This window comes from Equus quagga, chromosome 8 (assembly GCF_021613505.1).
Source record: "Equus quagga isolate Etosha38 chromosome 8, UCLA_HA_Equagga_1.0, whole genome shotgun sequence".
NCBI lineage: Eukaryota > Metazoa > Chordata > Mammalia > Perissodactyla > Equidae > Equus > Equus quagga.
Window position 1 is genome coordinate 15,488,827 of NC_060274.1, and position 10,656 is coordinate 15,499,482.

At 44.9% G+C, this 10,656-nt stretch overlaps 1 protein-coding gene across 2 annotated transcripts in view; it reads left to right on the forward strand.

Moving 5' to 3' along the window:
* The window catches only part of RMND1 (required for meiotic nuclear division 1 homolog), a 42,061-nt gene extending 31,803 nt beyond the window's left edge, over positions 1 to 10,258 (forward strand). For both annotated transcript variants that reach the window (XM_046669422.1, XM_046669421.1), the window contains 2 exons: positions 9,543 to 9,659; positions 10,041 to 10,258. In XM_046669422.1, coding sequence (XP_046525378.1) covers positions 9,543 to 9,659; positions 10,041 to 10,082 — 159 coding nt within the window. In that variant the 3' untranslated portion in view covers positions 10,083 to 10,258. The remainder of the gene's footprint in view (positions 1 to 9,542; positions 9,660 to 10,040) is intronic.
* Positions 10,259 to 10,656: the final 398 nt, after the last annotated feature.

Genomic DNA, 10,656 nt, shown 5'->3' on the forward strand with positions numbered 1-10,656 from the left:
TTCTGGGCTCTGTGGTTCTGATGAGAAATCTGCTATCGTTCTGTGACATGGATGTCAGATCTTTTCTCGTCCTCCCACAAGTCTTTGAGGCTCTGTTCACTTTTGTTCTAGTCTGTTTTCTCCCCATTGTTCATAATAGGTAATTTCCCTTGTTCTTCAAGTCTTCAAGTTCACTGACTCTTTCCTCTATTACCTTCCTTCTCCTGTTGAGCCCATCACTGAGTTTTTAAATTTGGGTTATTGTATTTTTCACTTCTAAAATTTCCATTTAGTTCTTCTTTATGTTTTGTATTTCTTTGCTGAGGCTTTCTGTTTTTTCATTTGTTTCAAGTGTGTTCATGATTGCTTATTGAAGCATTTTTATGATGGATTAAAATCCTTGTCAGATAATTCCAACATGTGATTCATCTTGATCTTAGTGTCTATTGGTTGTCTTTTCTCTTTCTCTACAACTAATTTTAATACCTCCAATTTTCCACATTGCCTTAAGTGTTATGTTTATGATCAGTGATGCTGTAAGAATCAAATTTCAGTGGACTCCATCAACAGTTTCAGATACTAAATGTCTCACTAGATACAAATTTGACAATCCAGTTGTCTGGTTAGGCATGAAAAGCCTTGGCCTTTTATGGTTGTGGACAGTGTACACAGGCTGAGGATCCAGGGGATGAAGAAGGGGGAGACACTAAAAGTTTTATACAGATGAGCCATCTCCTGAGGTTGTCTCAGTTAACTATTACTGTGAAACAAATTGCTCCAAAACTTAGTGACTGAAAACAGCGCTTACCATCGTACAGTGTTTATTGGTCAGGAGTCTAGGAGCGTCTTACGGGGTCCTCTGGCTCTCTCACAAGGCTTCAATCACATCCAGGATTGGCCGGGAAAGATTCCCTTCCTACTCCTAGTTCACACATGTGGTTGTTGGCTAGATTCAATTCCTCTCAAGCTGTTGGGCTGAAGACTCAGTTTCTCTTGAGCTCTTGGCCAGATGCCTCCCTCCGTTCCTTGCCACATAGGCTTCTCCATAGAGCCTGTCACAACATGGCAGCTTGCTTTGTCAGGGTGAGCAAGTGAGAGAACGAGAGAGGGCGAGAGAATGTTAGCAAGACGAGTCACAGTCTCTCCCGTCGCTTTTGCTGTATTCTCTTTATGAGCAACATGTTAGTGGGCCCAGTCCACAATCTAGGGGAGGGAATGACACCAGAGTGTGAACACCAGGAGGCGGGGATCTTTGCATGGCGTCTTAGAAGTCTGCTTTCCATAGCCTCTGAAAAAGTCTGAAGGCTTTTTGAAAAAGGTTTTGAAAAAGGCGGCAAAACTTTAGAAGCCTACTTCATCGGCCCTGTGACCGACATCATCCTCACACTACTGTTACTCTAAAGATTCCCAGCTTCAGGCCACCAAGGCACTTCCACCACTGCTGATCTCCTTGTGTTCAGAATCATCAGTGAACCAACTGCCACTGCCACTGCCACTTGACCTGTGCGAGGTTAATGTCAAAAGAAATGTTCTGGTCTTTGACCTGGGAGGTGGCCTTTTTTATGTGTCTGTCCCCACTATGCAAGACGAAATTGTTGATGACAAGTCTACATCTTGAGGACACCTCCTTGAGTGAAGAATACCTTGACAACCAGTCAGCCAGCTAATTCATGGCTAAGGTCAAGTGCAAGCATAAGAAGGATATTCACGAACCAAGAAGGCCGTCTAAGCCTGTCCCTCTGCTACTTGTAGTATGCTGGGTGTGTTTTTTCTTCCAGGATCAAGGCCAGTGTGAGGTCAAGTCCCTGCACGAAGTGACTGACATCTGTCCCTCTGTTACACACTCATAGTTGGAAGAATCGGATGCTCACCCACTCTCTGGCACCCTAGACCTTGGAGAAAGCCCTGTGTATTGCCACCTAGACAAGTCACCAATCCCTTGTGGGTGGCTCTATCTGTAGCCACAAGATTTAAAATCTCCTATGAGAAGAAATAAGACTGAATTTATTCACAGACAACATGATCTTGTATGTAGAATATCCTATAGCGTATACAAAAAAGCTACTAGAACTAATCAGTGAGTTTATCAAGGTTTCAAGATACTAGGTCAATACATAAAAAATAATTATTTTTCTGCATACTACAGTGAAGAATTGGAAAATGAATTTTTAAAATACCATTTACAATAGCATTGAAAACTTGGAATTACTTAGGAATAAATTTTTTTTTTACGTTCCATTATGTGTTCCTTAACAACAGGGATATGTTCTGAGAAATGCGCCTTTTGGCAATTTTGTTGTGTGAACATCATAGAGTACACAAACTTAGATGGTCTAGCCTACTACACACCTCGGCTCTATGGTACTAATCTCACAGGACCACCATCGTATGTGCAATTCGTTGTTGACCAAAAGGTCATTATGCGGCACATGACTCCCAGAGGCCGGTCTCTGTCCCGGTGCTTCTGGAGTGCTTTGCACGTGTTCCTCAGGAGCAGCACTTCACACGCTGCATCGCCGTGATTACATGTGCAGCTTCGCTTCTTGTGAGAGCCCACTTCCTGGCCTTCCACAGCATCCTTACATGGCTGGGAGAAGGCGCGCGCTCCAGCGTCTCTTCCTCTTCGGAGAAGGACACTAATGCCATCAGAGGGGCTCTACCCGCATGACCTCTTCTAAACTGAGTCACCTCCCAAGGGCCCTGCCTCCCAATAGCATTGCACTGCGGCTTAGGGCTTCAAGATAGGGATTTTGGGGGGATACAAACGTTCATTCCATGACACCAACAGTCCCTGAAAATCCGCTTTAATTTTACTTTAGGAACTAAAATTCAAGATTCGTTTAAATTATCTTTATAAATTACATATTTCTACCACATCCTTATTGGATTCTATGTTAGGAACTGGGGCAAGATAGCTAAAAGTGGAAGCAGCACTGTATTAGGGGAAAAGGGACTGAGAGGAAATTGGAGCTACACTCATGGGATCCCTCCTCTCCTTCCTTGAAACACGTCAGCGAAAGTGATGGGAGCCGCTTTCCCCCTAAAGATACGATGAGTACACTGGAGACAGAGGGCTGATTTGGCTCCAGGGCCCAGCGGGCGAGGGATGTGGATACGGACCTGTAGTCGGTAAATGCCTGCCAGTGTGATGGCCGTGGGGGTTTGAATTATGTTTCATTCTGTGTGATGGATTTGGACACTTTGTTCCTGAAAATTCATTGTATAACAACTAGAACTTTTGCGTGTCAAAATTCCTTTGGCCACTGACAGTTTTCATGGGACTCTCCTCGCGTTCCATTGAATCTGTCTTCCAAGTATCAGAGGTGTCCTATGACTCTACCATTGTCATCCGCCCAGCTTGGTTCAGTCACTACAACTAGTCGTTCTCTGTTCCATTCCCCAGTCTCATCCTGAGCTCTCTCTCTGGTGGTAGAGCTTCCGCATGAGTTATGAAGCGTGCCCACAAGTTCCCCAGCTGCATTTCTCAGAGCATCTTCTTTGCACCCCGAGGGCAGTTAGAACTAGTTGGCTTATGTGAAGATTATTTAGAATGAGGTAGAAGAATTTAGCCTCCCTTCCTGTGCTCCACACAATGCCGGCACTATAGATGATACAAAAGAAGAGTAAAGCTGGTCCTGACCTTCCACAAGCATTACGGTCTCACGAGAAGGCACACAGAACAGGGAGAGGAGTGGTAGTGCCAGGAGAAAGTTGTGCATATTTTTTGTTTGTTTTTTCCCCAGAGGAAGGAATCCTGAGAAAAATAGGGGTGATGAGGCATGAGATGGGCTGAGCAGCAGTCCAAAAAGTTGGGGACGGAGGTAAAGTCATTTCATTTGGTAATGAAGAGATCACTGAAAAAGATCAGAGAGTGGTTACGGAAGTGTAGGAAGGACAGAAACGAGTTGGCAGTGGGTTCTTCGCTCGGTTTTCTCAAATCGATGTCCTCTGAGCTTCTGGCATTGCTTCTCCTCTCCTCACGCTGCCTGCTCCTTGAACACTGTCGTTCATCTCCATGACTTCTACTCCCACCTCTTCCTGATGGTTCTCATGTGTGTATCTCGAATCTCACTCTCTCCTTTGCCTTGCGGATGTTTCCAGTCACCTAGTAAATTCACAGATCTTCCACGCTGACATATCTCGTAGCATCCTTTTTAGAATTAATTACGTGTCACTCCCCACTAGAATGTAGGCTCCACGCAATCAGAGACTATGATTCTTTTCTTTGCTGTGAGATTTCCAGTTCTTGTTAAGGCCCCACATAGAGTATGTGCTCAATAAATATTTGTAGACTTAATCAGTGATTACGATTTCAAGGTGAAACTCACTGTATTCTCCCAGAAAATGTTGAAGCTTCTCTCTTCTCTATTCTGGCTAACAGCAGGACCAGCTGACCTCACCCAACCTGTTGGTCAGCCCCAAACTTGAAACTCATCATGTTTCCTCTTTCTGCTTCATCCTCCACATCCAGTTAGACAATCCTTTTACTTTCTCCTAAGTGTCATTCCTTCATGGGCAAATGTTTATCGAAAGTCTATATGATAGACGCTGGGCTGGTGAGACAGGGCGGGTTACCACACTGAGCCTTCTTCCAGCCCCCAGTTACTAACACGCATCCCCACTGCCATCCACCCTCTTCGCTGTCTCTCAGCCTCGAGACTGGACCCTTTAGCCAGAGGACACGTCTGTCTTATTCACATTCCACCTCCTCTGCCCAGTCCGGAAGAGTAAATATTAAACAAATATTTGAGGACTGAACAAAGGACTCCTCCCCATTGCCTGCAGAATAAAGCTCCAGTGTTACAGTAGGGTATTCGTCTCCTACTGCTGCTGTAACTAATTACCACAAACTGGCTTAACACGGCACGTCATCGTATAACTCTGTCAGTCAGATGTCTGACCTGGGAGTCAGCGAGCTAAAATCAAGGTATGAGCAGGGCTGCATTGCTTTCTGGAGGCTCCAGGTAGGGTCCTTTTCCCTGCCTTTTCCAGCTCCTAGACGCCACCCACATTCCTTGGATTTTCCCATCTAGCAAAGGCAAGTGGAGTCCTCTTCACGTTGCATCACTCTGGACTCTTCCGCCTGCCATTTCCACTTCGAAGGACCCTTGTGGTGACACTGGGTCCACCCAGAGAAGCCAGGATCATCTCCCTGTCTTAAGGTCAGCTGATGTGCAACCTTAACTCCATATGCAATCTTAATTCTCCTTTGCCGTGTCATCTTCACAGGTCCCAGCGATTAGGGTGTGAATGGCTTTCAGGGGACTGTTACTTGCCTACCACATGTGGTCTACGTTACTTTTCACAATTTGGTCCTAACTTACCCAACCTCACTTCCAAGCCCTTCCCTGCAAGTTTTCCGCTGTCTGGCTATACTTGCCTCTGAGCTGCTTCCTCTGCTGGAAATGCTCTGCCCTCGGCGCCCCACCTTATCTTCCTGGCACCTGCCTATTTAGAGCCTGCTCACATATACCACCTCTGTGACACCGTCCCTGTTGTGTCCTGCTCCCCCATCGGTGTGCGTGTAACGTGCATGACTCTGTAGCCAAATGAAATAGGAGGCATGCATTAGTGGGGACTCTCTCGCTTGCACAAGACAGAAAAACTATTTGAATGCTCCTACTTGTTTATCACCACGTTCTGACTCACATGACGGAGCGAACAGGGCAGAGCGTGGGAATGGGGAATGTCTATTGCACAGGCCCAAACAGGTCATCAGTGCTGTCTCTCCTCAGCATCCTCTGTGCCAGCCTGGCCTCCTGCTTTCTTCTCAGTGGCATCCTCTGTAAGATGGGGAGAAAGGGGTGTTTTCAGAAAGAGGGATATCCAAGCTGCATTTCCCTCTGCCTGGCAACTTCAGAGGATCAGGCCATGTGTCCAAGCCTTGGGTGGCCATGTGCTAAGGGAACTGGGCATTGTGGTTGGCGAAGCCTGGGTCTTGTACCGACCCCACCTACCCTCGGGCTTTTCAGGGGAGGGGCGTGGTCAGGCAGGTGTTGCTGCCATGATTGGCAGCATCGCGTGGTTGGAAATAGTGGGAGAGTCACTCCCCAGAAGAGGGGCAGGAGGGAAGGGTGCTGGGCAGACCCCAGATAACAGTGGGGCAGAATGAACTCAGTAGGGAATCAAAGTGCCGTGGGAGCACTGAGGAAGGAGCAGAGGTCGGGAGGGTCTCACAGCCTGCGCCTTCCCCCTGAAAGAGGGAAGATGCCGCCATGTACAGAGCGATTGGACTGAGTGAGCTGGGATTGTTTTGTGTTATCGAGAAGGCAATGGTAAGATGTTTTAATGCTTTTGAGCAGGGCAGTGCCGTGGTCCAACCTGGTGAGGATGGGAACTCTGATGCCAGTGCAGAAAAATGGAAACCCCCATCCACCCAAAAAAAAAAAAAAAGTTTTTGGGAGGTAGTGAATAGTTGATGAAGGCCCACCAGGTGGTATTAAGAAATGAGAAGCAGGGGGCCAGCCTGGTGGCGTGGTGATGAAGTTCGCGCACTCCACTTCGGTGGCCCAGGGTTCACCAGTTCAGATCCCAGGCACAGACCTAGCACAGCACTTATCAAGCCATGCTGTGGCAGGTGTCCCACATGTAAAGTAGAAGAAGATAGCTCAGGGCCAATCTTCCTCAGCAAAAAGAGGAGGATTGGCAGATGTTAGCTCAGGGCTAATCTCCTCAAAAAAAAAAAAAAGAAAGAAAGAAATGATAAGCAGGGGCCAGATTCAAGACTCTTCAGAGCAAAGAAGAAGTGTCAGGAGTGGGGATTAGAGAGCACAGGTTCCTGTCCTGAGTGACTGAGAGGTAATGTGACCTGAGTTGAGGTAGGAACCCAAGAGGAGGGACAGCCTTGAACAGGATGTCAGTTTTAGTTTGAGAAATGCTAAATTTGAGGTGGTGGCAGGAAGCCCATAAGAAAATGTCTCACAGGCAGTTAGAAGTTCAGGTAGGGGAGAAGTCAGGATTAAGCACTGATATTTGGGACTTATCAGAAAACAGATGGTGGTGTAAATCATTCTTTCCCAAAATGTGGGATATGTACACTTGTACAAGAGATGAACTTAGGTGACGCATGGACCCCGCAATAACATTTCAGCCTTGCAGCAGGTCACATTTCTGTTTCTGTCGAGGAGAAATGCTTCGTTTGGTTTTAGTGCATCTCGATGGGTCCTCTGAGGTGCACTACTCTCCCACTCCATGGGTGTCAGGCTCAGCTTCGTGTAGCAAGTTTCACATCATACTGGATTTCCTTTTATGGCAATGATAGTTTCCTTTTAAAATAAACATTTCTAAGTTAAGTCTTTTGGAATGTGAATAATAGTACAGCTGGCACCATATATCACAGAAATAGTGACGGTGGCATGGAAATGACTGAAGTTTAGGAAGCATCTGCACAAACCAGCGTGGGTGAGATCGTGCGAGGAGAGTGCAGAGCTAGAGGACACGGAGGACAGGGTCAGGACTTGGGGAAGGGTCATCTAAAGGCAAGAGGAGGTAAAGAAGAAACAGGAAATGATGATGGTCAGAGGCAAACTTAGTTCTTAGGGCAGAAAAAGCCAAAGGAACTGTGCATTTCAAGGTGTCATCACATGCTTGAGTTAACAGAGGTCTAGAAAAGTTGTTAGGTTTACTAATTAGGAACATTTAGAAGTTTCAGGGGAGTTGTGGTGATATATTCAACTTCCAATGGTTAAGGAATAAGTTGGGTGATGAGGAAATGGAGGAAGAAAACGTTATCTGTTCTTTAGTCAAAGTTGAAAGAAAATGGAAGAGGGCTGGGTCTGTATTTTGAAGAGAGGCTTAAGGATGAGCATGTTTATAGACCACGATCAAGCAGCCAACAGAAATAGGAAGAGGAAGAGAGGGAGGGAGGAAGGAAGAAGGCAGGAGGAAGGCAGGAAGGAAGAAGGAAGGAGGAAGGAAGGCAGGCAGGCAGGAAGGAGTGTTTTAAACATCTATACAGATTAGAAACTACAGGATGGCCATAAAGTCTGGAAACATGCACGAATATATGCTTATTGGTGTGGGCCCACGCGTCCTCTCATTAGTAAGGCAGTGTAATGCTCTGCACTGTCACAGTGAACATGGTGCACTAACACATTTTGACCAGTCCTCAAGCATGCATCTGTGACTTGTCTCCAATTTCCACTGACCAAACCTGCACCCTCAGCATACCCGGTAAGTAATCAATGGGAATCAAACTATTTTTAAAAATTGTTTCCAGACTTTCCAGTCTACAAAAGAAAGTGAGATACAGAGAGGTTAGGAGGTATAGCTTGCCGTGGTCACATCCAAGTCTTAAATTCAAAGACTGTTTTCTGGGAACGGCCTCAGCGACCTCGTTGGAGGCTTCAGAAGGGAAGCTCTGCATTTCAGCGCTGGAAGCAGCGCCGTCTAGTGGCGCGTCGCAGCAGGTCAAGAGTTAATGTTCTGGGCTTTTTTAACAGTGGGACTTGCGGTTTTAGTAGGTGAACATTGTCTCTGTCATCTTAACGCTGTGCTAAAAGAATCATATTTCAAGTTTGCCATTCTCAACTGCTAAAAATCCAAGGGCAGCTACCAAAAACTAGGACTCAAAAACTTAATTTTTAGATCTCCCATCAAAATCTTAGAAATGTAAGAGCTTCGGTGTGTAAAATCGTCTCTTGCAGTTAAATCTGTGCGTTACAAGATGTCTCTAGATGGATTCACAAGAGACAGGTGACATTGGCAGGTTGCCTTTGGGGAGAGGACTGGGGAGGAAGAATTGAAGGGGTGATTTTTCACCATTTACCTATTTCAGACGTTTAGAATTTTGAAGCATGTGACCGTGTTATTTTCCTAATTAAAGTTGTTTATAAATTTATAATACAGGATGCTTTTTTAAATTGCGGTCACATTGGTTTATAACATTATATAAATTTCCGGTGTACATTATTGTATTTCGAATTCTGTGTAGATTACATGAGTTCACCACCCAAAGACTAATTACAGTTCCCTCACCACACACACACACACACACACACACACACGCACACACACGCATGCACGCACGCCTAGTCACTGCTCTCACCCGCCTCCCTCCCCACTCCCCCTCTGGCAACCACCAGTCCAATCTGTCTCTATGTGATTGTTGGTTGTTTTTATCTTCTACTTATGAATGAGATCATACAGTATTTGACTTTCTCCCTCTGACTTATTTCACTTAACATAATACCCTCAGGGTCACAAATGGCCGGATTTCATCATTTCTTATGGCTGAGCAGTATTCCATTGTGTATATATACCACATCTTCTTCATGCATTCGTCCCTTGATGGGCACCTAGGTTGCTTCCAAGTATTGGCTGTTGTGTATAATGCTGCGATGAACATAGGGGTGCAAGTATCTTTATGCCTTTGTGTTTTCAAGTTCTTTGGACAAATACCCACCAGTGGAATAGCTGGATCATATGGTAGATGTAGTCTTAATTTTTTGAGGAATCTGTACTGTTCTCCACAGTGGCTGCACCAGTTTGCACTCCCACCAGCACTGTATGAAGGTCCCCTTTTCTCCACATGCAGGATGCTTTCTAAGACTTTTCTAATGCAGGTCATGAATGAAAAACTCCAGCACTGCATGGAGCTGACAGATCTGATGCGCAATCACCTGACTGAGAAGAGGGCGCTCCGCTTGGAGTGGATGATCGTCATCCTCATCACCATCGAGGTAGATGGCTTTCTTACAGAATAAAGGTAACTTGAGAGAGAGAGAAAATGATAACGGGGAAAGAGCATGACTTTGTCCTAATCCTTAAGTCTATTTGGAAGTGAGGTAAGTGTCAAGTGAATACAGTAGTATTTTGCAAATGCATTGTGACTTTTGGAAAAGTTCCACATTTTTAAAGATATCATTTAGAGAAAGTTCTAGCTGTAAATTCATAATGTGAAGGCCAATAGCAAGTACTTCTGCCTCAGATCTGCAGCCTGCCATGGGGGAAAGACACTTATGTCAAGAGCATTTATCATTAATTACAACCTTGGAAGTCATTTTAGGCTGTGCCAGTGATTTGCCACGAAATTACTAATTGTCACTTTTTATCACCCTAAGGTAATGTTTGAGCTGGGACGAGTATTTTTTCTGATCAAGTGATGACCAAAGAAAAAGCACCACTGCGAGACAGAATCACGTTCTACGATCAAAATAAATGCCCAGTTGGGGGATCGCTTATTTAATAGCTATTTAATTTTTTAAAATCAAGTTGTTATAACAATCTTTTTCAGCTCCTAAATGTATTGCTGCTTGAATAAAAATTATGAACAACCTGGTGTTTGGGTCTATTAAAACTGACAATTTGAAAGGAAAATGTTCATTTTATTTTAAAGAACTTTGGCTAAGTTTACCATCTAGGAAATGTAGGCAAGATACTCACTAAAGCCAAAAGGCTTAAGGTTTGGACACTCTTCCAAGCCTGTCCCCAGGGAGTCCCAGGCACGGCTCTGGCTAAGAGAACCATAGAGGAACTCAGGAGTGTTGAAATAAAGATCGAAAACAAGACAGGCCTTTTGATGCCAGAAATGAATTTTATATACCTATTTTAGGTGCCATAATTTGAGTATGACTGCTCACTGGCACTTTGCCTTTTATTAATAAATACTTTCCATCCTTTCACTACCAAGTTAGTCAAAATATTCTTCCCACAAACTTTTTTTTTTGAGGAAGATTA